Source organism: Mustela nivalis (genome assembly GCF_964662115.1).
Source record: "Mustela nivalis genome assembly, chromosome: 4".
Lineage (NCBI taxonomy): Eukaryota > Metazoa > Chordata > Mammalia > Carnivora > Mustelidae > Mustela > Mustela nivalis.
Window position 1 is genome coordinate 81,902,174 of NC_139023.1, and position 26,923 is coordinate 81,929,096.

The 26,923-nt window shown below is 35.7% G+C and overlaps 2 protein-coding genes across 2 annotated transcripts in view; one reads left to right on the forward strand and one right to left on the reverse strand.

Annotated features, from left to right (window-relative positions):
- Positions 1-26,923, forward strand: part of LOC309863077 (uncharacterized protein) — a 185,611-nt gene that overhangs the window by 98,817 nt on the left and 59,871 nt on the right. The window lies entirely within an intron of this gene.
- Positions 357-25,584, reverse strand: SLC25A31 (solute carrier family 25 member 31). The gene is made up of 6 exons (XM_082727575.1): positions 25,019-25,584; positions 16,988-17,115; positions 10,950-11,067; positions 7,954-8,108; positions 6,364-6,489; positions 357-1,845 (listed from the first exon to the last, which is right to left on the reverse strand). Exons 1-6 carry the CDS (start codon positions 25,260-25,262, stop codon positions 1,645-1,647), a joined length of 972 nt encoding a protein of 323 aa, XP_082583701.1. The 5' UTR covers positions 25,263-25,584; the 3' UTR covers positions 357-1,644.

A 26,923-nucleotide genomic window follows, 5' to 3' on the forward strand; every position in this document is an offset into this window, starting at 1 on the left:
ATGTGTATATTCAACATGTGCAACTTCCACACCTTGCCTGGTTAAAATTTCTTCCACCTCCTGTGATTTTTCCCTTTTCCTGTCAGTGGGAACACAGATTAGCCAGAGATCCAATTTTGATTATACAAATGAGTACAATGTTCTAGGACAAGTGTTCTTTACCTTGGAGCAGGAAGGCATATCCCCAAAGGATCCATAGGTAGAATTAAACGGGGATTGTTTTGAACTAACCTTTAACTAAAATTTAACATTTCTTTCAATTTTGAATATAAACACAAATAAACACAGTCGTATTTTTAAAAAGATTTTATTTATTTTGAGAGACATTGTGAGTGGGGGGAGGAGCAGAGGAGACTATCTCAAGCAGCCTCAGTGTAAAGACTGACACTAGGCTCAATCCCAGAACCGAGATCATGACCTGTGCCAAAATCAAGAGCTGTACACTTAACTGACTGAGCCACCCAGGCACCCCACAAATTACAGTAGTATTAATAGTATGTGATTTTTCCCACCAATAGAAATCAGGTATTTTCATACCATATTGTAATTATGGGATATATATTATTTTTGTTTTGTCTTTTTTCCCCCCTAGCAAACCTTGCTATGAGAACACAATGTTAAACTCACCAAAACAGATGAATATTTATACTTTTGCCACTGTGCACCAGAAGTTCAGCTGGCACCATTTCTGTTCATTCACAGCCTCCAAAAATCTCTCTATAGTTTATCCCCTCTAGTTTAACATTCCTTTACCCACTAAAATGTTAAAATCTTAGGGATTTCAAATGTACTATCTTCTACAACATTTTTGAAAAAACAAGACAGACTCTTGTATAAAGCCTTGGAAACACTGTTTTTTGTCTTTAAGTCAATTCTGAATTCTGGCAAAAATTTTGTTACTCTCTGCTTATTAATGAAGCTAGAATCAAGGAAAAAAGCTCATCTATAATAGTTTTAAACTTTATTATCAATACACAGCACACAAACTAATAGGTATATTTTTTGTTCCAAGATACATTCACATTAGTCAGATTTTTTTATTTTAAAGATAAAAGCAGACACACCATTTTATATCTTTTGTTTTCCACCAACATGTTTATAGTGTCAAAAAGTCATTAATTTTTTATGATCAGATCTAGAATCTATAACAGGTATATGGTAACATAAACTATACATAGTAATACCTGAGCTGTCTTAATAGAGATGTTGTAGAAGAAAGTTTACTTCTGCCCATAAATATGATGACATCTCCTGATAAGCTTTTAAGAAACATTTGTCATATCATATGATTTTAAAAGATGAGAAGGCAGTTATATTAAGAGAAGAGCATTTAAAAAGAATATACTTCCATTTCTTAGATTTTAGTATTATACATTTTAATTTTTCATTACAAAAGCAAAGGATTTTAAACTAATAGAAATAACACATACTACTTAAAGTCAAATATCTCATTAAGGTTTGAGTCTAAGTAGGAAGGAAACCCACATTTATCTGATTTTTAGTATATAAAATCCTTGAAAAAGCATATGCTTTTTTGTAGAATTAGCATTCTAAAAAATACTGACAGTAATAACACTCTATCAAATCGTACACAAATGGCAGCTATATAATTTGTATGTTTAACAAGTTAAATACATGTGTTTCTTAATCTCCTGATGAACTACCTCCAATATCAATATTAAGGAATTCTTTAATTTTATCATATAGTACCAACACCAAAGCACCCCCTGTACCACGAAGGATATTGGAGAAGGCACCACGAAAAAATGCACTGATTCCCTCATGTTGGTATATCTTCACAAAGCAGTCTAACGTTCCTTTGTATTGCCGTTCCACCTCACCACTCTATACAAAAGAAGACAAATAGTTTGTCATTATTTTACTATCTTTCATCTTAAGGTAGATTTTTTTCAGCACTAAGGACACATAAAATTAACACTGTGTTGAATAAGTATGCTGCACTAATGGGCATATATAGAATATAGTACCCAGTGGTTGAAGAATACTCATATTTCTCTGATATGAAATATGAGAATACTCATATTTCACCTAAAAACTTATCATATATTAGGCTTAACAAACTTCAAAAGATGGTTATCACATACTATTATTTACCCTCTCACAACATTGCAGTTAAATGAGAAACTGACAGCAAAAAAGATAACTAGTTAACTATCAACTGTTTAGATACTAAGAAAAACACATCTTAGAAGATATTTAAAACCTAATAATAACCATAAAACTCCTTAATAAATTTGCAAGATGCAGCTTGAGTGGTAAATTATAAGAAAATTAATGACTTTGAAATATTAGAAAGGAAAAGCTGAAAATTAATGAGCAACCTGAACATTTTTAAACCAAAAGAAAGTAGAAATAAGAAAGTACAGCAGGGGCGCCTGGGTGGCTCAGTGGGTTAAAGCCTCTGCCTTCAGCTCAGGTCATGATCCCACGGTTCTGGGATCGAGCCCCACATTGGGCTCCCTGCTCAAGCAGGGAGCCTGCTTCCCCCTCTCTCTTGGCCTGCTTCTCTGCCTACCTGTGATCTCGTCTGTCAAATAAATAAAATAAAATCTTAAAAAAAAAAAGAAGGAAAAAAAAGAAAGTAGCCAGCAGAAATTATGGAATTGAGGAAATAGGAAATAAATACAACAGGTCAAAGTTAGTTATTTGAAATACCTTACTGACAAATTTCTAGAAATACTGAGGAAAAACAAGAAAATATTCCAAAATTATTAGAAACATCAAATGTATCATTACTGTAGATGATCCAGAGGTTAAGATGATATTAACAACTTCATGATGCCTATTTTGAAAACTCAGAAGAAATGGACAAGTTCCTTAAAAAGTATAATTTACCAACAGAATAAAAAAATAAAACATTAGAATAATATATGAAATTCACTTAAGTAATCTAATCAGTTGTTGAAAATCCTCATATAGAAAGCCATGTGTCCAGATAGCTTTATATGTGAGCTCACTAAATATTCAATTTAATTCCAATCTTACAGAAGTTATTCTAGAGAAGAGAAAAAGTGGAATACTCCACTATATATTTTATAAGGCTTGTAAAACCTTGATATCAAAATTAGGCTGGGACAATACAGGAAAGAATAATTACAAACTAAAGTCCCTGAAACAATGCAAAACTCCTAAACAAAAACTAGCCAATCAAACCCAGCTAAAAATATAATACATAATGACTAAGATGGGTTTATATTAGACATATACGGTTGGTTTAGCTTTGGAAAACAGATAAATGTAATTTATTAACATATGGAAAAAGAAAAATGAAATCATTTCAAGATACAGAAAATTATCTCAACAAATATACAGAATCACCATTCATGATTAAAAGCTGTTGTAACCCAAAACAGAAAGGAATAGTCATAATCTGATAGAGGATAACTATAAAAACCAGACAGCTAACATTAAATGATGTAACTTTGAAGGCATTCCTATTAAGACTAGCAAAAAGGTTGTTAGTTATTACTTCTTTAATACAATAACACTGAATCATAGGTCTCAGCCAGTGCAGAAAGGCAAGAAAAGGAAATAAAAGGTACAAGAACTGATAAGAAAGAGGAAAAAAACCTAGTATTATTCACAGATTATATACCTGTGTGTAAACAACAACAACAACAACACACAACTTCAGAGTGTACATATAGATTAGCTTTTGTACTTGGGTTTAACAAAAAAATTGAAAATAGAAAAATTAAAGTACCATTATGGGTTTGCATTATATCCTCCCAAGAATTCATATATTGAAGTCCCAATACCCAGCACCTCAGAATGTTACTATATTTGGAGACAGGGTATATATGTATGTACATATATATATATATATATATATATATATATGTATATATGTAAGTATTTACAGTGTATTATTTGTTTCAGACGTACAGGTCTATGATTCATCAGCCTTACATAATACCCAGTGCTCATTACAACACATACCCTGACCAATGTCCATCACCCTGTTACCCCATCCCTCACCCATTCTCCCCTCCAGAAACCCTTAGTTTGTTTCCTAGGATTAAGAATCTCCTATGGTTTGTCTCCCTCTCTGGTTTTGTCTTGTTTCATTTTTTCCCTCTCTTCCCCCTATGATCCTCTGTCTTGTTTCAGTTTTTATAAATATCAGAGAGATCATATGATAAATTGTCTTTCTCTGACTTATTTCACTTAGCATAATACCCTCTAGTTCCATTCACATTGTTGTAAGTAGCAAGATTTCATTTTTGATGGCTGTGTAATATTCCACTGTGTATACATATCTTCTTTATCTACTCATCAGACAGGGTCTTTATAAAAGTAATTAAGATTAAATAATCTTGTTAGGGTAGGCCCTAATCCAATTTGGCTATCTTTATAAGAAGAGAAACAAAAAAAAGGACTATGGAAGACACAAGGAGAAAGCTATTTACAAGCCAAGGAGAAAAGCCATCAGAAGAAATCAACCCTGCTGGACACCTTGACTCAGACTTCTAGCCTCCAGAACTGTGAGAAAAAAAATTTCTGTTGCTGAAGCCACCCAGTCTCTGTTGTAATATACACATGTATCTAATATACACATGTATCTAAAGCCCCATACACTCACAATTTTTTTCTGAATTATTTTGATAGTAAGTTACAGACTATCATGTTCCTTACCTTTAAATACTTCTGTGTGCATTTTCTAAAATTAAGATTATTTTCTTGCAAACCCAAAGTATAGTTAACAAAATCAGAAAATATAACATCAATACAATACCATTCACCTAATCCAGTCTGTATGCAAATTAATTTTCTATTTAAAAAGGTTTTTCAATGTATTAAACTAGAGCTAGATATAGATCAAGAGGAAACACACATATAAAAGGAGTAACTTTAAAAACAGTCTATAAGTGAATAATATAATAGGTATGCTTTACCTTTTCATGTGGCCTACAGGGTTCTCCAGGACCAATTTGCAGACATAAAATGAGGATGAGGATAATGATAGTAACTACACCTCATAGCATTGTTTTGAGAATTAAATGAGTTAAAGTGCAAAATGCTTAGGACAATATCTGGAACACAATAAGCATTATATTACTATTCTAGCTTTCTGGCCTCATTATTTTTATTTTCAATTGCCCTCACAAACCCTAGCTTTCTGGCCTCATTATTTTTATTTTCAATTGCCCTCACAAACCCTATCATCTGCTACTCAAACTATACATCTACGTATGTTTTTTCCCCTCTGCTTAGAATATCCTCTCATTGTCTAAAGAAAAAAATCTATTTATAGATAATTAGCTCTCCAAGGGGCTACATCTGATCACTTTAAGCATTTAGGTATCCTTCTGTTGTGTTCCTGGGACTTATGCGTATATTTTTTTAAGATTTTCTTTATTTATTTGATAGAGAAATCACAAGTAGGCAGAGAGGCAGGCAGAGAGAGCGGGAAGTAGGCTGCCTGCTGAGCAGAAAGCCCGTCATGGGGCTCGATCCTAGGACCCTGGGATCATGACCCGAGCTGAAGGCAGAGGTTTAACCCACTGAGCCACGCAGGTGCCCCTGCACATTTCTTTTTAAACCATTAACCATATGCATTCAGTGCTATGCTATTGATTTGGAAGCAGGTTCCACCTTATTTTTATTTGGGTTGTCATAACTTAGCATATATTAGGCACTTAAATATTTGCTGAATAAATGAATGTAACAAATAACATCAATGAAGACTGAATGTATCAAAATTTTGATTTGGAGATTTATATGTATTTATTTTTAAAGATTTTATTTATTTATTTGAGAGAGAAAGAGCAGGGAGGAGGGGCAGAGGAAGAGGGAGGGAGAGTCTTAAGCTCAACACAGAGCTCAAGCTCACAACCCTGAGATCAATAACTAAGCAGAAACAAAGAGTCGGACACTTAACCAGCTACCACCCAGGCACCCCAGAGATTTATATTCAGAGCACTAAGAATTTTAAACAAGTTTTCATCCTTGGAATTAAAAATTATTTACTTTTGTTAAAATATATTACAACTAATAACAACATATGGCAGTGGCTTGTGACAGGGTTTGATCTATTTAGCCTAATATTCATTTAGGATAGACATACTCTTCCCATCCCTGACACCCCCCTCCACCTTTCAAACAATATGTTACAGGAGTGGAGGGCATTTCTATTCTGATAATAGAAGAAGAAAGTTTTGCTGGATGATGGCTGTTTTGGGATAGGAAAGGATATAAGACAGAGCACAGCACACATTTATTTAAGTAAATAAAACAGATGACCTGCCTTTCAGCCAGAATTTCTCTAAAATTTGAATAAATTATACTTGAATATAAAGGATATTGGAAAATTCAATTAAACTCACAAATAATATAAAATACCTGCATCATCATGCGTCTTCTAACTGTGTCAAAGGGATAAGAAAGAATTCCAGAGCATGTGGTCACAACTTGAGCAATGAAAAAGGAGACAAGAAATGGGGTTTCCTTTGGTTTTGGTAATAAGCCCTAGAAAAGAAATCAACATGTCAAGTAACCATCTAAATTTCCAAAATATCTTAAATTCTTAAGTCAAAGGATAACTCCTATAATGCAAGAGGGTTCTATTATACTTAAAATGCAATAAAACACAGTTGGATTTAATATGGAAAGATTAAAACAGTATCAGGAGATCAATAAAAAAGAAATATGCCACACATGGCTTTACTTTAAAAGCACATCTGAAAAAAGAAAGCATACTTGCTATTACCAGAGATTTGTTATTAATGGCAAACAGTAAGGGAAATAGCTGCCAGTGACCAAACAAGTTCTTAGCTCTTCCTCAGAGTTGAAAAATAATTAAATAATGCCTGATATTATCATTAACAGGTATTTAATAAACATCTTTAAAGCTCTAAGCTAGTGAAGAAACACTTCTAAATTTCATAACTACTACAGGTGATAATAAAGAAAAACAGAGGAAGGGCATACATAAAATTTTCCATGACTAAATAAACATACATAAGAACTTGTTAATTTCCATTAATCTGTCTAAAAAATACACAAGAAACTGAAAATAACATGCCGAGACCACAATAAAAATAATCTATAATTACATTCATACTAATGAGGGAAGGCCAAGACAATATGTAAAACATATAAATTTCCCTCAAGTTTTAATCTTATCTAGTAAATAATACTAATATTAATTTCCCTGCTTCCTTTTGTAAGAGACTGTGAGCATGGGATTTTTGTTTGCCACTTACCACAAATTACTTAACTATTCCTAGGTTATCTTTAAAATGGAGATATTAAAAGCTATCCTAGGATATTGCTAGGAAGTATTTAACAAAGTTCGTAGAACTAAGTAGTAACTAAAAATTTTATTATAATTTTCCTCTTTCCTACCTTATGGAAATATGTTAAAATCTGAAATAAGAAGGCAAATTGCAGAACAACCTGGAGAATACAATATAGAATCTAATAGAACCCAACTGATAACTGAGCTCTAGAAGCATTTATTACATTTAACTAATTAGTTATGCCTTGCCTACTTTTTAAAATGATGAGATGGTAAGCTGATTATCCTCATGTAAGAAAGTGATAATGAAATGAATGTAAAGTCAGAAAAACTGTTAGAAGATGCCTTTCTATATACTAAAGATTTTATTTAATTATGATGTAAGGCTAATTAATTAGCACATTTCCTATTTGCAACATGATGTATAGTGAGTCTGTCAGTGGCAAACAGCACAAAAACTTAATGTTTGTGCTTATGCTTTATATCTAAAGTCAGATCCATAATAGAATTATAATTCAATAAGGTTATGGCAAAGTCACAATTGAAGATATTCTATAATGTTTCTTATTTCCTAATTTATTTTGATTTCTAAAATTAAAAACAAAAGTTCATAGCTGAACAAACTACTAGTTAAGACAATAAAAAGAAACAAACCATGTATTTAGTATATGCCAGTTAAATCCCCAAATTACCTTAACTGTGTCATATGCTCCAAAATAGGAGGCTCGGTACACAATGATACCCTGAACTGAAACACCAAACCCTTGGTACAAACCAACAATTCCGTCTGATTTTGCTATTTTTATAATACAGTCACCTAAACCCTTGAATTGTCGCTCTTCAGGACCTAAAATAAAGCCATTTGAAATGTATTAGCAACATTATATACATTATATATCAGATAAACACTTTAATCAAAGTAAATTAATCTTACCGATTTAAAATATCTTCTTAAACTGCCATTTAGAAATTTTTCTAATAAAAATGGACACAAATCAAAATCCTCCCATTTCTTTAAAGAGAATTAAGGTTTCAAAAATATCTTAAAAGATTTTAACTGAAAATATTAATCGCTTATAAAAACAATCTAATTCAAGCAATTTGCCTGGCTTAAAACATTTCAATAAAATTACCAGAAGCTACTGATTGGAATTCAGAAAATACTTGGGAGTGAAAAATTCTATGACTTGCTTCAGTTGAAAGGCAAAAGACAGACACAGTAAAAAGACAAAGTTAAAAACTACCAGTTATGGACATTGAGGAGGGTATCTGCTATGGTAAGTGCTGTTAAGTGTGTAAACCTGGCAATTCACAGAGATGTACCCCTGGGGCTAATAATACATTATATGTTAATAAAATATTAAAAATTTTAAAAAACTACCAACTTTAAGAATCATTAACATTTTAGATGAGTTATTATATTTTAATAGTGTTTGCTGGTTTTAATTTTATCTTCCCTTCACCTAGAACTCCTTGATAATAGTTTAAAAATATTGTATATAAAAGATAGTCTTCAAAATAAATTAAATTCTCCCAATTCTGACAGAAAACTACAGAACTAAAAACAAGATACAGGAATTTTTGTCACTTTCTTAACAATAACAAGAAAATTTGAACAGCCAGTTGAACATGTTAGATGGAACTCATTATTTTCATCTTTGCTCAAACTGCTACGACTTCTGAGGCATTTTTTTCTAACCAACTTATCTAAATCTGATGTCACTCCCTGCTCCTAAATATTTTTGTATGTCATTTATTGCTAAATGACAGTATATTTTGGCCATTCATTCGTTTTTTCATTACTTGTGTCTTCCCCGAGATCATAAAGTACCCAAGCCATGAGCTCCATGTTTTTTTAAAATATTTTTAAAGATTTATTTACTTATTGATTTGACAGAGAGAAAAAGATCACAAGTAGGCAGAGAGGAAGGCAGAGAGAGAGAGGGGAAAAGCAGGCTCTTCGCCGAGCAGGGAGCCCAATGCGGAGCTCGATCCCAGGACCCTGAGATCATGACCTGAGCCAAAGGCAGAGGTTTAATCCACTGGGCCACCCAGGTGCCCCGAGCTCCATGTTTTATATGGGGTGTTTATGTGTATGTCTCTCATCTTATATCTGAGGCAGGCCTTGGTCCCAGCAGGGACTCAGTAAGTATTTGTTGAATAAACCTCTGCTTTCTTAGGAAATTCCACTAAAATGGTAATAAAAGAACAAAACAGGTTTAAAGCCATACAGGCAAGAACAGTACATGGCAGAGAATGAAAACCACAAATTTTAGCAAAATGGAAAGGAGAAGGAGGAGTAGTAACTCACTCAGAGCAGAAAAAGCTGAAACCTATGTTCTTGCAGAAAGAAAAGCAAGCTTCTCCCTCACAAAGACTTAAAAATTAGAAGAACTAAGTATTGCTCTTTCGAGGCCCCCCGGGAGGCTCAGTGGGTTAAGCCTCTGCTTTCAGCTCAGGTCATGATTTCAGGGTCCTGGGATCAAGCCCCACATTGGGCTCCCTGCTTAGCAAGGTACCTGCTTTCCCCTCTCTCTCTGCCTGCCCCTCTGCCTACTTGTGATCTCTGTCGTCAAATAAATAAATAAAATCTTAAAAAAAAAAAAAGTATTGCTCTTGCAGTGAAAACAAAGTAGCATCTGGATGCTCAAAACCTCATCCTTGAGCTGCCAAGTGACTTACTCCTCTGCCATCCTCAGAACTGAACACAAGGCTCCAGACTGAAAGGGGCCAATTGAGTTACTTCCACAATTGCTGAAAAAGCCTCACAAGATATACCATTGTGAAATGTCAAGATCATCAGGGACATAAGGTAATTAAAAAGGAAAAAGTCACATACAAAAGAATTAGCAATTAGAAGATCATTTTTTTTAAAGATTTTATTTATCTGACAGAGAGAGAGAGAGATCACAAGTAGGCATCGAGGCAGGCAGAGAGGGAGGGCAAAACAGATTCCCCACTGAGCAGAGAGCCCAACACGGCTTGATCCCAGGTCCTTGAGACCATGATCTGAGCCAAAGACAGAGGCTTAACCCACCCTCTCAGCCACCCAGGCACCCCAGGAGATCAGTTTCTTAAGAGCAATATTAGAAACAAGAATCCAGAGAAATGCTTTCAAAATTGTGAAACAAAGTAACTTTAAAGTATAATTTTACATATGGCCAAACATTAAGTAAAAGGGTAAAACAGACATTTTTTAGACATGTAATATCTCAATGTATCTCCTATGCACTCTTCTCAAAAATCTCAGAAAGCTATTAAAGAGCATAATCTACCAAAATAAGAGTATAACAACAACACAGAAAGATGTGATACATAAAATAAGTAAGGTGAGAGGCAAAGGGAATCTCTAGGATAAGAGCTGTATATGTAACCTAGAGAAGAGCCATAGTTGAAACAGGAATAAGTTCAGGGAGGGATATAAGAGGTGGCTCTCTGGGAAAAAACTGGAAGTGAGTTAAAAGAAGTCTTTGCATTTGCTCTCTTGAATCACAGTGCTGGCCTTCCCCTTCCTTCTTTCGAGGGAAAAGAAAAAAGTAGTAATCTTTAGTCTCAAGACTTTACTATTTAGTTGAAGGTAAGATTTTAAAAACATATTTCATGCTGTCATCATAGCAAACTCTACAATAAATAATGCTTCACTCAAAACACAAAGAAGGGAGAGTTAGTATTTTTGAAAATCTTGTACCTTTTCCAATATCAGCACCTAATCGGGTTCGGGCAAAGTCTAGCGGATAAACTACACATAAGGATGTTGCTCCAGCAGCTCCACCAGAAGCCAGGTTTGCCAAAAACCACCTCCAGAACTGAAACACATTAATTAAAAAGTGGTTATTAAACTGTAGAATCTGTTTAAAATTCTTATTTTTATGAAGGTTAAAAAGTCAGATTTATAAACTGTTCTTTTAAAGTAAACGTCTGTAATAATGTATATCATATTATCCAAAATATTTCCCTTCATGTCCATGAAGCCTTTGTTTCTTTCCAGGCAGCCTGGGAGATACAGTTTAAGTGCTGATATAAAGAAATTCCAACATATTTTAATTGTCTGTAGCAAAAGTAGCCCAAATTAGCAAATAAGGCCACAGATGATAATAATCTCTTTAGACTATATAAACGTTTTGTTAATACTCGTATTATGGTTAAAATGTCAGGGATCTATGGAGGCTTTAGTTGAACCTTTTTTTTTTTGGTATGGGGCAATAATACTTCATAATGCTATAATTTTACTTTGTAATTTTATTAGATATTTAAGCAGCTCAAAATTTAACAGCTCAAAAAATATAATATTTTCAGCTGCTAACATGAAAATTAGCAGAAATCAATTATAATATAGTTGAGCAGCATGTAACTTAGGCCTTATGGATCTACTGGTTCACATGGATTGTTGAGGTTCTTTTTCATAAATATTTTAAATCTGCCCTGTTTGGTCCAATAAACTGCTTTTCAACATCTAGAGCTTACTGGAGAAGAATATTTGAATTGGAGTGGTTATAGAAAATCTAGGGTATAAGGCCACTGTAACCATTTAAAATACCTTAAAATGAATAATATTCTAATCAAGTTCAGTTTCTTGCTTTATGCTCTGACCTTTATTTCTAACAGTAGTTTTAAGTCTCAGATCGCTTTGGAACTCTCAATTTTCTCTTGGTCCAGGACTTTCCTAACTTTTTAAACAAAAAATTACTAATTTATACTCTAATTCAAATTCAACTTCTTCCATAAAACCTCTGATCTCTAAACCTACCCAAATCTATATGTAATCATCTCTTTCCATAAATACTTCAGCTCTCAAGAGAATTAGAAGTGAATCCTCTGACCAATATGTAAAATATGTCAACATGTTCTAGATTCTCAATTTAAATAGTATTTACAATCACTTCCTACTTTCAATTTATAAGTATTTATATACATGTCTTATCTTACCTCATGCAGACCATAAATTTCTTAGAGTCAGGATTATTATTATTTGTTTTACTGAGGTGTATTTATACACCATACAATTTACCAATGTAAATTTGCCATACAATCCAATGGATTGTTAACATTTTCATATTGTTCAACCATTATCAATTTCAAAACATTTTCATTAGCTCCCCGCAAAAGCCCTATACCCAACAGAGTGACCAGAAGTCACCCCACATCCTCCCCATGCCCCTGAGTCTGAGGTAACCATTAAGCAACTTACTGTCCCTATAGATTTGCCTATTATGGACATTTCGTACATATGGAATAACACAGTATGTAGTCTTTTGTGACTGACTTCTTTCTTTTAACATAATATTTTCAAGGTTCATCCATGTGGCAGCAGGTATTAGCATTTCATTTTTAAAAAAAGATTTTATTTTTTTATTTGACAGAGAGATAGGGAGAGAGCTCAAGTAGGCAGAGCGGCAGGCAGAGGTAGAGGGAGAGGGAGAGAGAGAGGCAGGCTCTTCAATGCAGGGCTCGATTCCCAGGACGCTGGGATCATGACCTGAGCCCAAGAGCAGCCGCTTAACTGACTGAGCCACCCAGGCACCCCCCTTTTTTAATTGCCAAATAAAATTCCATTATATGAAGTTACCACATGTTATTTGCCCATTCATCAGTTCTTGGACATTTTGGTTGTTTGCACTTTTTTGAAGCCAAGATTCTTAATTCATCTGTTTATTTTACAAAACAAGTTATGGGCCTTGCCCAAAAGTAATGGTAATGTGTTCAATAAATGAGGTACTGATAATCTCACATATAGTCCTCAGACTATCATGCCTCCTTTTCAGTGAAACTCCTAGGTTTTTATGGGTAGACATGTTTCATAATCACTCAGAGATAATTAGATCAGGAGATTACAACTGACCCCAGGATAGCTAATCATAATCTAGTAGATAATATGTAACCTGGTAGAAAAAATGAGTTGGACCAAAGCCTGTTTCTTGGGAATTTAACTCTAAAATTCTATGCCAATTAGCAGTAAGGACAGAAATGGAAAATGTATTAAATAACTATTTTTAGGTCTCAGTCTCGAGACTGTTGCAATCAATAGATCCTCTTCCAATAAAAACCACGTATGTATAAACACACTTTTAATGGTTTAAGGTATTCTTTAAACATTCATGGATCCTGGGAAGGCAGATCAATGACTTTCTGGGTAGATTATCATATAATTTATTATTCAAACTATGACACTTCTGACAGTGGAAGTGGGGCTTTGGAAAAAATGACACAGGCAGGCAGAACATATGTAAGTAATATGGCCAACTTTCTGGCCAAAGAAAGGAAGAGGGGAGGAGGAAAGACTGAAGGGAACAAGGAGAAGGAGACAGGAAGTATCTATGTTGAATCATAATCTTGCAAGTGTTCGTATAACAAAAAAAATCTATCCCTTCAAAATTATGCTTGAAAATAAAACAGACTCAAAGGAGGTGGTACATCAGTAGAAATGAGAGTTTCAATTATTGTAAGTCAGTAATTTCAGATATTACTATATCATAAAAGGAGAGGGCAAAGAGAAGAGTCAACAGGGAGAGGAGGTTGAAAGAATCTGAGGGTTTTGGAGGAAAATAATCTTGTTTATTTTGTAGACAAATAGATAATCATGTTAATGGACTCAATGATGCACTGAAGAACAAATGCTCTAGAAGCGAAATTGTTTCTTACAAAGTTTGTCTGGGCAGGAAAGAGCTAGAAGTTCAAGTCTTCCCTGTCAAGGGTTATATTGGAAGCTACTAAAAGGGGGCAGAGAAACATTTTGTGCCCAGGCTCAGCTAAGTTTCACCCCGTGTAGTCACCTCAGTTGACAGAGAAAGAGTCCAGTTGAAGAATCTAAGTCTGGGAGTTAGAAAGACCTGAACAAATGGTTTGGACAAGTGCTCTCACCTCTGAGTCTTGTTTTCCTTCGCTTTACATCTAAGATAAAAATAACTACCTCAAAGAATGAGGTGAAAATTCAGTGAAATGGTATATAGTAGACATATAGCTCCCATCATGGTGGTGGTTGTTATTATTATTTAAAGTAATAATGGAGCTGGATGTGGAACCCAACATGGAGCTTGAATTTACAACTTTGAGATCAGGACTTGAGCCAAGATTAAGAGTCTGATGCTTAATTGACTGAACCACCAGACACCCCCCCCACCATGGTTATTTTTTAAAAACTTCTTATTTTTAAATAATTGCAGATTCACATGTGTCCTAAGAAGTGATACAGAGAGAGTCTATAAACCCTTCAACTAACTTCCCCTAATATCTAGCATAACTATAGTAGAGGAAATCAACACTGATAAAAACTTATTCAGATTTCACCAATTTTACGTCTATTTGTTCTGTGTGTGTTAAAATATATGCAATTTTATCACATATGCAGATTCATGTGACCACTGCCACAGTCAATAGTTCCGTGATAAAGATCTCTGAATGCTACCCTTTTACAGCCATAACCACCTCCCTCTCTTCTGGCAACCACTACATTATTTTTATCTTAATGATTTTAACACTTCAAGAATGTTACATAAATGAAATAAGAAAGTAAATTTTGAGATTGAGTTTTTTTTCACTTAGCTTCCAAAGTTGCTACTACACGTTATCAAGTTTGTTCTTTAAAAAATTATAAAATATACATAAAACTTAGCATTTTAATCTTTAAAAAAATTATTTATTTATTTGAGAGAAAAACCATGCAGGGCAAGGGGCAAGGTGAGAGGAAGAGAGAGAATCTCAAGCAGACTCCCCACTGAACATGGAGCCCAACCTGGGACTCTACCTTAGGACCCTGAAATCAGGACCTGAGCCAAAACCAGGAGTCAGGCATTTAACCCACTGAGCCACCCAAGTGCCCCTGACTTTAGCTATTTTTAAGTGTATAAGTCAGTGATAATAAGTACATTCACAATAACATAAAAATATTATTCTTCTTGGGGTGCCTGGGTGGTTCAGTCGGTTAAGCGCCCGACATTGGCTCAGGTTATGATATTGGATCTCTGGGATGGAGCCCCGAGTTGGGATACCCATTCATGGGAAGTCTTCTTGTCCCTCTGCTCCTCCCTCGTTTGTACTCTCTCTCAAATAATAAAATAAAATAATTTAAAAAGAACCAACACATCACTACTCTCTAATTCCAAACCGCATCATCCCAAATAGAAACCCTGTACCCATTAAATAAAACTCCCAGTCTTTCTTCCTCTTAGCCTCTTACTCTACTATTTGTCTCTGTGAATTTGCCTGTTCTAGACATCTAAGTGGGATCATACAATATTTGTCTTATCAAAAGTTTGTTCCTCTTTATTGCTGAAAAGTATTCCATGGTAAAATGCACCATAATTTAACCATTCACCTGTTGGAAGATATCTGGGTTATTTCCAGATTTTGGCCTATTATAAAATAAGCTTCTACAAACACTGTGCACACTGGTTTTTCTGTGAATGTAAGTTCTCATTCTCTGGGATAATGCCCAAAAGTATAACTGCTGGGCTGTATAGTAAGCACACATTTAGTTTATAAGAAACTCTCATCCTCTTTTCTAGAGGGGCAATTATCATTTTACATTTTCACCAGTAATATATAAACAGTGAATCTTGAAACAGTTAAAAAAATAAAAAAATAAATAAAATCACACACACACACACAAAAGAAAGAAAGAGAGAGAATAATCTAGTTTCTCTACATCCTCACCAACATTTGGTATTGTCACTATTTTAGCCATTCTGATGTGTGGGCAATGATATCTCATTGTGATAGATCAATCACTTTTTTTTTTTAAGATTTTATTTATTTGACACAGAGAATTCCACTCCAAAATAGACATTGCAAATTATTAATTAAACATTTGTTAATGAAATATAAATGGTGAGGGACACCTGGGTGACTCAGTTGGTTAAGGGTCTGCCTTCTGTTCAGGTCATCATGATCCTAGGATCCTGGGATCCAAGGATCCTCAGGCTCCTTGCTCAGCAGGAAGCCTGATTCTCCCTCTCATTCTGCCTGCTGCTCCTCCTGCTTGTGTTGTCTTCTCTCTCTCAAAATAAATAAATAAATGAATAAACAGATCTATCTTAAAAAACAAAAAAAGAAATATAAATTGTGAAAAAATGGGAATAAGGGATATGAAAAGAAATTTTAAAAGGCAGCAACAAAGGAATGTTCCACAAATAGCTGCTTTTATAAAAAAAAACCTCCTAGGAAAGCTCAATTGTTTGGTTGGCTTGCTGGGGGAAAGAGAAAGGAAAAAGGGGAATAGAGACTTTATAAGGGTAAAAGGACGACCTTAAGAGTAAAGTAGGTGGTATAGTGTATATGGAAGCAACAAAACAAATAGAAATCTAAACAAATGATATATAGTTCATACAAACAGGAAATTTTGAAATTGAAATTCTGTAATCAAGGGAGTGACTACCTTGAAAAGAAAATACCTTTTCAATAAAAAAAAAAAAATCCTCCAACTTCAATTTGTTGCTTTTCTGTTGTTTGATTTGATATTCCTATGCACTTTAATCTCACCTAAATAGAGCCTTAGTCATAAAAATGAAACAATATACTTCTTTAGGAAATTAATTATCTCATATATATAGGAATACAGATCTGTTGACTGTTTTTTTGGAGCTCTCCTAGTATAGAAGAATAGTGATTATAACATGTATGTTTTAATTATTATTCCTTCCACCACTCCGCACCTCCTCCCAAATAAAACAATATAGGCTAAGGTAAATTCAACTATTCCTTAGAAAATAATAGATATTAAAATGTACTTACCTGCTTTTCTTTATTAACTCCAGACATGAAAAGTTGTTTGTATTTGTCCTTAAACGCAAAATTAAGAGCTTGTGTTGGAAAATATCGGATAACATTGGCCAAATTGCCACGCCAAAAACTGAAGAAACCTATCAAAAAAACACATTAAATACAAACTTGTATTATCATTTTAAAAATTCCCATAGTTTTAACAAATTAGCTATGTGAACTATCTAAAACTTATACTCTTTCTCATGAGAAAAAATTAAGTCTACATGTGAATCCACTGAAGAAAAAAGGCAGTGTTAACTCCATGTACCCCATTTCAATTTTGTTAATTTCCAGTAAAAAGCCTTAAATACCTTAGAGTCTATGGACTCATCATTTGAATATAAGGCTTTTTACTAGGTAGAAAAACAGCTTGCTAAAGCTAGTAACCCTTACTCTCATTTCCAAATCAGGATATGCAGTTTATATGGTTAAAACAAAATTGGTTTGTATATATACTTAGGATAATGAGAAAGCATTAAGAATCTAAAGTGGGGGTGCCTGGGTGGCTCAGTCGGTTCAGCATCTGATTCTTGATTTTGGCTCAGGTTATGATCTAAGATTAAGCTGCGCATGGGGCTCTGTGTTGGGTGTAGAGCCTGCTTAAGCCTCTCTCTCTCCCTTTACCCCTGTCCCCCCACCCCACAAAATGGAGTCTAAAGTATACTTACCTTTACCTTCTGGAACCTAGCCAGAAAAGAGATCAATTTACAATTCAAGGCATTCTCCAGAGGCCTGATGGAGAGACTGAAGAAAACTTTTCAGGTCAATATCTTCCCACTTCAAATCTCCATGGATTGACCAATCCTTAAAATTCAGTCATTGTGTTACCCCTATAATTCAGAGCTACCTTTATAATCTTTATAATTGAGCTGCCCTAGAATACAATAGGCTATCTCCTCAGCAGCCATAGTTGTTTCTACTATATTGCAAATTATCCAATGGTTTGATCTGGCTACTCTAGTCCCAACTTGGAGAATACCCAGAATCAGTCTTCTGATGATAAAAATTCAAAGGAAAATAATCTCAGTTGACTGGGCTGATGCTCAGAAACTGAAAGTTTTATTTAACAAATAATTTTTTGGGGGAAGAACACAGAATCTCTGTGAATCCCAACTGCATGTAAAGCAATTGAAAAAAATAATTTTTTAAAAGATTTTATTTGTTTATTTGACAGAGATCACAGGTAGGCAGAGAGGCAGACAGAGAGAGAGGGCAAGCAGGCTCCCTGCTGAGCAGAGAGCCCAATGAGAGGCTCTATCCAGGACCCTGGGATCATGACCTGAACCAAAGACAGAGGCTTTAACCCACTGAGCCACCCAGGTGCCCTTGCACAAAGATAATTAAGGAGCATAGTTAATAGCCAAGAAATAACCTCAGTACTCACAACTGATTCAGTTTTTACTAAGACATGGAACATGTAATGCTAGATGCTACCATTTCCTGAGTGTTTAGTATGTGCCAGGCACTGGCCAAAGGTTGTATATTTCATTTAATCACTACGTTAGGCTTACGAAGTAGGTTCTCCTATACTACCCATATTATACATGCCAAACTGAAATTTTAGAAGTTTAAAGACTGTCTACAGACATGGTTAATAAATAGCCAACCAGGATTTAGTCAGGTCTTGTGTCTAGTAACAAAACTCTATTCCAGGTTTGAGTTTCTGAAGAAATAAATCCTAAAAAGTTTTAAGATTATGAAAGCGCGGTAAATAAAGGTCTTTTTAAAAAAAGGAAATGGATTATTATAAAACTTTTGAGGCAATGTTAACAAAAATGACAATACTAAATTCTAGGAATTTATTAATTTAATCTTCATAATCTCCTATGAGCAAGGTATTATTCATCTCTCCATTTTAAAGATGGGGGAATGAGTTAAAACAGAACTTCTAAGGCAGACAGAAGTTAAGTTACTTGCCTAAGGTCACTTAGAAAATTGTAGCTCTGGAATTCAAACCCAAGCAATCTGGCTCAATAATTTAGTCCCTTATCTACAATACTTTTCCATATATACTTTAATCAAGTGAATGTTTTCTGTACTAAGAAAGGTCAACTCTTTTTCTTTAATGAAAGCAAAATAAAAACATGAGAAATGTAAGCTAATTATAGAAGAATATTTCTTGCTAGTTTTGGCCACATTGAATTATTGAGGGAGATTGGTGAATCTAATTTTTGGAGGTATTTTTAGTGATTTTTAAGTTCTTTCTTGTTAATGAAAACATTTAAGAAAACATTTGTATTTTCTAACAGGTTAGACCTCCAAAACAGAAATACAGAGAATAAAATATGACTGTGTAAATGATACTGAAGAATGATAGTATTTTCTAGACCATGGTTTATAGTAACACAACGACAGATTACTGGCAGAGAACAATGTCAATTTTAAAAGTATGAAAAAGAACATATTGCCTGGAAAATTGCCAATATGATCAAATGAGATTTAAATTGAAGAAAAAATCATTTGTTTAAAAAATATAAACAATTTAGAAAAAGTGCCATGTTATGAAAAGATATTACAATTTCCATTTTATACATGACTTTTAAATACTTATAGTCATTTTGGAAATGGCTCACTCAGCTGAATGTTACTGAGATATTATGGGCTTTAGATTATGCGTTATTAGTAATAATTCTATAATTATGATTACAGTCTAAATTAGTATTTATTTCACAAAAATAGTGCCATATGGGGTACAGGGGTGGCTCTGTCAGTTAAGCATCTGACTCTTGATTTTAGATCAGGTCATAATGTTAGGGTTATGGTTGTAAGATCCAGCCCCCATATCAGGCTCCATGCTCCACAGAGTCTGAGATTTTCTTTCTCACTCTGCTCCTCCCTACCAAGCATGCTCACTTTCTCTTTCTGTCTCTCAAATAACTAAATCTGTAAAAGAAACAAGTGTCTGTAAACTAAATCTGTAAAAGAAACAAGTGTCATATATAAAGCATTAAAAAGATTTGTAACTTTGGCTAATGAATTAAATACAAGGGAAGATTTTGATGACAAAGTCATCTGAAAACTAACACAAGACCATGACAGGAAGCTGGATTTATGAGTCAAGGGGTTTGCTAGAGTTGGCTGAAGAACATATTCTTTTTAGCAAATTTTCATGGAAAAAAAAAAAACCCTAAAAAATTCATCAAAACAAATGTCAATGTCTCAATGAAAATCTAGAAACAAATAAATCCCTAGAAGTATAACAGGAAAACTGATTTGTCTTAATGGGTTATATCTGAAAAAATATAATCTCACATACATAAAATACTTTTGCATATATTTCAAAGAATTTATGGATTCCCTGAAGCTACAGTGTTAGGTTACGAACTACTCTTTTAGGGGACTTGGGTGGCTCAGTTGGTTAAGCCTCTGCTTTCTGCTCAGGTCCTGGGATCAAGTCTTGTGATGGGCTTCCTGCTCAGTAGGTAGGCCTGCTTCTCCCTCTTTCTCTGCCCTCTCCCCACCCCACTGCTTATGCTTGCTCTCAAATAATAAAATCCTAAAACAAACAAACAAACAAAAAAAAAACCTTTTAATTTTATCCTTATATACATTTTCCACTATACACTACTCTATTGTGCACATTTGTAAAATATATCCAAAAGAGAAATTAAAGGATGAAATAAAGATTTTTCACTTAAAAACCTCTTATTTGGTATCCAGTATGTAGCAGACTTGCTGGGGATAGCATTAGGAATAAATTTTGTGGTGTTATGGAGCTTATATTTTGAGGGAGAAGGACCAGGGAGACAGACAATGAATAAATAAATATGTCAAGTGGCTGTAAGAACAAAAATACTATATGGAGATGGAGGAAGGAGGAAAAGCTATTTAGACATGATGGTTGGGAAAAACTTCTGGCTAAGAGATATCAGAGCCTAACTTAGCATTCATTAGAACAATTAAACAATCTTTTTAGTTATCTTACTAATCATGATGTTTTCATACCATCATTTATTATGTATCTCAAGGCACCCTTAGGATAATGTTCATTCTTAAGAACAGTATACCTAAAGCTATATTTCAAATAGTCTTCTTGATAATTTCAAATATTCAAATAGTCTTGTCTCTATAAATCCAATTGAGCAAACATAAACTATGTTTATTATATAATAATTGAGGAAGGATACCTGTCATCCCCTCTCCGGTGTATAATTCATATTTTTTTCCATAATGCCTTAGTTTCCACGGCTATATAATTCACATTTGGCCCAGCACACGTGCCAGTGCCAACTCATATACCAAGTATCATAAAGTTTATTTTCCCATTTTATTTAAAGTGAATGCCTAATATTTTCTTTGCATACCCCAAAACACTGTTTTCAAGATATAAAAACCTTATGGATGGTCAGAAACTCCTAAAAGAGAAAAGAGTTCTGGTAGGTGCTTAAAAATGAACTGCATAGATCAGATCTTTAAAAGATTAGGTTTACAATATATTAAGTAAAACAATTATTTTAATTTAGAATATGCTTTCATATATGCATATTGTGCCCAGTGAAAAATTATTGCATAGACACCAAAATGTTAACTGTGGTCATTTTAGTAGTCATTTGTTTTACTCTGTACTTCTTTATATTTCTAACTTTCTTTTTTTTTTTTTAAACATTTTTTTTTAAGATTTTATTTATTCTATTTGACAGACAGAGATTACAAGTAGGCAGAGAAGCAGGCGGAGAGAGAGAGAAGGAAGCAGGCTCCCTGCCGAGCAGAGAGCCCGATGCGGGACTCGATCCCAGGACCCTGAGATCATGACCTGAGCCGAAGGCAGCGGCTTAACCCACTGAGCCACCCAGGCGCCCTATTTCTAACTTTCTATAATAAACATGCTTTATTTCTATAATAACGGTTTAAATAGAAATTAAATGCACACAAAGTTGGAAGGTCCTACAACGAACTAAAGAATAGAATAAATCTTTAAGAATACCATCAGCCAAGTTAAATCCAGAAGCTTTTATAAGCCAAAGAAATCTTATAAGAAGTATGAAAAGTACCCAAAGAGATGTTTAATGCAAAGTTCAAAGCTTTAAAATGAAGAGATCTGTCTTTGGGGTACAAACAAAGCAGAGATAAGATAAGAAGACAGTTTGAGAGCAACTACTTGTGCCTTACGAGTTCATTCCCTCAGGTTCATTTCATGTTGTCTGAAGAAAATTTATCAGTAAAATTAGAGCAAACATGAAACACAAAAGAAACTTCAGAACCTTTGAGATGAGGATGTGTCTTGATTTTCAAAAAAGCGACAGAAAGTAAATTCCAGAAAATAACAGTTTCAGAACTTGATTGCCTAGTAAAGTTCCAGTGATTTACCACAGTGATTCTCAAACTTACCAGCCTCAAGTCCTCTATATAGAATACATATTTTACAATACTCCCTTTACTATCTAGCACAGAATTCAAAGACTGTGACCTCTTCAACAATTTTTTACAAATCCTCTCTACTACATAGGAAGAAGAAATAGACATTTTAAATAAAATAGGTATTTTAATTAGTAAATTGGTGAAGTATGACCACACCATAGACAAAACAGGCAAATGTTTGCTTCTACTTAATAATGAATGTTATACTTAAGATACATTTACATTTCTTTTAGAGTGCTTAATAAATATATTTGTGTATATAAATGTGCAACCATCATGAATTCAAGAGTAAAGTGGTAACCAAATGTGAAAGAAGAATTGGTGAGTTTTCCCCATAGTGAACAATTCTCAGTATAATTTTTTTATTGGGCAGGGGGAGGAGGGCAGAGGAGGGCAGAGGAGGGCAGAGGAAGTGGGAGAGAGAGAATCTTAAGCAGGCTCCATGCCCACCTGGTACAGAGCCCCGCACAGAGCCTGAAATCACGACCAGAGTCAAAATGAAGAGTCAGACACTTCACCAACTGAGCCACCCAGGTGACCCGTAGTACACTTCTTAATAAAACAAAGTACAATATTCCCTCTACTCACATGGCAACTGCATTTCTGGAATCAGTGAACATGGAAACAATGTTCCAGATAGTTTGTGTTTATAAGCAAATCAGAGTTAGGTTCTAGGCTTACAAAATCATAAACAGGTTTTACTGCTACAAGAATGTCCAGTGGAGAACTGAGTCATTCAGGTTGTAGAATAAATGTTTGTTGTAGAAGATGGCCATGTACAGCAGCAGGATGTTTATCACCCCTGGCTTTTGCCTTTTACATCATTGGAATTAGGGATTACAACCTTCTATCTTTGTGCTAAACAAAAAATTCCCTACAAGATTGTAAAATATACCCCTAGATGGCAATATTATCCCTGTTGTGAATTCTAATCTCTTAGCACAAAGCCTGGTCTAGAAGAAAAGAAAACATCTTAAAGTTCTGGCTATAATCATCTCACTGGAAGGTAAAGAAAACAGGGACTGGAATACTATTCAAAATGATCTCAATTTACAAGAGCCATATTGAATATGTATAGGTTTAAATATCATTTAAAACACTCAAAATATAAAATAAGTTAGTGCTGATCAGCACAATCTGAGCAGGATATTTAACTTTACCTTACTAAATATTTAAACCAGATTAGCTAATAATAGAGTCCCTTACTTCTCTGAAGAGGTCTTAGAATGTCAGCCAAGAAGAGATAGGTTCCCACTTTTCCTTTAAAAACCCCGAGGGAAATGGGAAGCTTACTCTGATAAACAGGAGTGGAGAAATGTGAAGCACAATGAAAGATCTGAGCTCAGCTCCCCGGATGGGCATTCTCAATTTATGGCTTAGATGATGCCTTAAAAGTCACACTCAGGGGCACCTGGGGGGCTAAGTCCATTAAGTGTCCGCCTCTGGCTCAAGTCATGATATCCAGGGTCCTGGAATAGGGTCCTATATCCAGCTCCTTGCTCAGCAGGAAGCCTGCTTCTCCCTCTACCTGTCATTCCCCCTGCTTGTGCTCTTGCTCTCAAATAAATAAAATCTTAAAAAAAAATTTACACTCCACCCTAAATACTACACTCAACAGCTCAAGAGGAGTTGTAAGTACATCCCTAGGGAAAGAATGCTTTTCTCATGGAAGAGCAACCATTGATTTAGGAGTGGAAGAAAAGGATGGCACTGGAGTTGAAACCACTTCACTTCTCATTCAGAATACACAATAAATAGATCTATTTCCTTTTTAAAGTTCATATAGAGTTTTCAACTGAATACAACTACATGGGTCAATTATAGAAAATTGTTGGTAAATTTATCCTCTTACCTACTTAGCTAACTTAGGAGCCATTCTGTAACAGGAGGGTATTTAATGGCTAACAAAGCACTTTCATTATTTTTTCCTTGAAATCATTTCAATAATACTGGAAAAACTCTCCACAATGAAAACATACGAAAATTTTAATTAATGCGGGGCTGATGCAAAATACTACTGTCTTTAAAATTTTGATATTTTGTTCACTTTGGATTTTTCGCATTTTGATTTATACCATTTGTCTTTTTGAGTTTTGGGGGGGGTCCTCCACAAATTTGTGCAGGGGTGAATGTCCCTCTTTAGTTTCCGCCCTGGTCTTCAGTAGTTCTCAAGAATAAACAGAACCTCTTTCACTGAGTAGGAACTAGAGTACTGGGAGGCTCCGAGGCTTCCGTATTTGGGGTACTTCTCTTAAAAGTACTATTTCAACAAAAACTTAAGCACCTTAAAGCACCTGTTAACAGAAAGCAAATTAACCTAATGGCATCTCCCTCGATCCTGGGAGGTCAACCACTTTCCTTCCGAGGCAGGCACAACTGCACCAAGGTGTCAATCCTGATGTTGAGGAGAAACAAGAGAATCTGGGGCCCGCTCCTACTCAGGACTGACCACGTGGCAGGCCTCGGCTCGGGGAAGTGTAGCCTCCTAAGACCGGTGAAGACACTGACTTCTCAACGGAGAAGAAAGAAACTCCTCACAGACCGATGCGGCTGCGGTGCAGTCCATCCCCTCTCGCTCCACCCCCTCTTCTGGGACGCCGACCTAGAACGGGTAAGGCTGGCACCATCGCCGCCGGTACGCACCTTGCTCTCGGGGAATCCGCACCAGGCAGTCCACCATGCCTTTGTACTGCGTCTCGGCACTGATCTGCTTGGAAGACGCTTGCACCTGCAGCAGCAGCTTCACCCGCTCGATGGGGGCCACCGCGGTCTTGGACACAGCCGCTGCGACCCCGCCTGCCAGCAGGTCCTTCCCGAAGGATGCGGGGTCAAAGAGCCGCTTTTCCGACTTCTTCTCTTGCTTCTTCTTCGGAGGTTCACGCTGCATGGTGGGGTGATGGAGGCTAAAAACCGGCAGCAGCTGTGGCAAAACAAGCCTGAGAAGGACGACGAAAAGCAAGCAGAAAACCGCCTCGGCGTCCTCCTGGCGGGAAAGCAGCGCTCAGGATGCCGGGATATCAGCGTGCAGGGCCCGGGTTCCCGGAGCTGCGCAGGCGCCTCCAACCGCCTCCCGCCTCTGGCACCAGCCACGTGACTCCCGACACGTGGCTCCTCCGCCCGGATTTCTGCGGTGATAAACAGCGATGTGGGCTTTCCCTGCTGCCCGCAGGGTCGACAGGCAGGCGGGCCGTGGGGACTGAATCGCAGAGGTGCAGGAAGGAGCCTTGAGAGCTAGTCCAGTAAACAGGATATTTAGGAGCCAAAACTGTAATAGAGTCGTTAACCAACCACGTGGGTTAGCCAAGTTTAGCTTTAGTTCCTAGGGTTATCCTTCCATTTTCTCATACAAATCCATTCGATTTCTGCTCCTTTAATTAGGCAGGGATTGTTTATCCAGTCATGTTTACAGTCTGCCTTTGCTCATAGCACCCCAGTAGCTTAATTTAACATGTTGCTCTTTCTTCTGTATTTTATTCAAATTGTTTTATCTGGAGCAGAGGTTTTCAAGACTAACCAAAGGGGACAGGGATATGCTGTTTTTTTTTTTTTTTTTTTTTTAAGATTTTATTTGTTTATTTGACAGAGAGAGATCACAAGTAGGCAGAGAGGCAGGCAGAGAGAGAGAGAGAGAGGAGGAAGCAGACTCCCTGCTGAGCAGAGAGCCCGATGCGGGACTCGATCCCAGGACCCTGAGATCATGACCTGAGCCAAAGGCAGCGGCTTAACCCACTGAACCACCCAGGCGCCCAGGGATATGCTGTTTTAACTAGTGCTTGGGCTTACGGATTCTAATGTGCAAGGCTGAGAACCAATGACCTGTTCTAGAACAGTGCTTCACAACCTTTTTATTTTAAGACCCCTTTTCACTCTTAAAAAACTAGGGTCACAAGGAAGCTGTTTCTGTTTTAAAAGTATTGATACTGTTGAGAAACTGAAACGGAAAATTTTAAAATATCAGTTTACTTGAAATAACCCATAATATAAATAGCATTTTAAAAAGTAACCATCGGGACGCCTGGGTGGCTCAGTTGGTTGGGCAGCTGCCTTCGGTTCGGGTCATGATCCCAGCGTCCTGGGATCGAGTCCCGCATCGGGCTCCTTGCTCAGTGGGGAGTCTGCTTCTCCCTCTGCCTCTGCCTGCCATTCTCTCTGCCTGTGTTCACGCTCTCTCTCTCTCTCTCTCTGACAAATAAATAAAAAAATCTTTAAAAAATAAAAAAATAAAAAGTAACCATCTTTCAAAACAAAAAAATGAGAATAGCCTTTTTGTGTGTGTGTTTTTGAAAATCTATTTAATATCTAACTTAATAGAAGACAGCTGGATTTACATGACTGCTTTTGTCCCCACTCTACTGCAATACCACACATCATGTAGCTGCTGGAAAACTCTACTGTGCCGTGAAAGAATGAGAGTGAAATAGGCAATTAGTGTCTCAGTATTATTAAGAAAAGTTTTTATCCCATGGTGTTTCAGAAGAGGTCTTGGTGACATCTGTACTTGATATCTATACCCATACCAGTTTGAGAACTAATCTGGAAACTTATCAG

What these genes read in the sequence shown, in the direction of transcription:
- SLC25A31 (XM_082727575.1), bottom strand. Translation starts at nt 25,262, where the DNA reads ATGCAGCGTGAACCTCCGAAGAAGAAGCAAGAGAAGAAGTCGGAAAAG. An exon ending in AGGTGCTGATATTGGAAAAG is followed by an intron (nt 8,109 to 10,949) that starts GTACAAGATTTT and finishes GCTTTATTTTAG; the next exon opens with GTCCTGAAGAGCGACAATTC. An exon ending in GAAGACGCATGATGATGCAG is followed by an intron (nt 1,846 to 6,363) that starts GTATTTTATATT and finishes TCTTTTGTATAG; the next exon opens with AGTGGTGAGGTGGAACGGCA.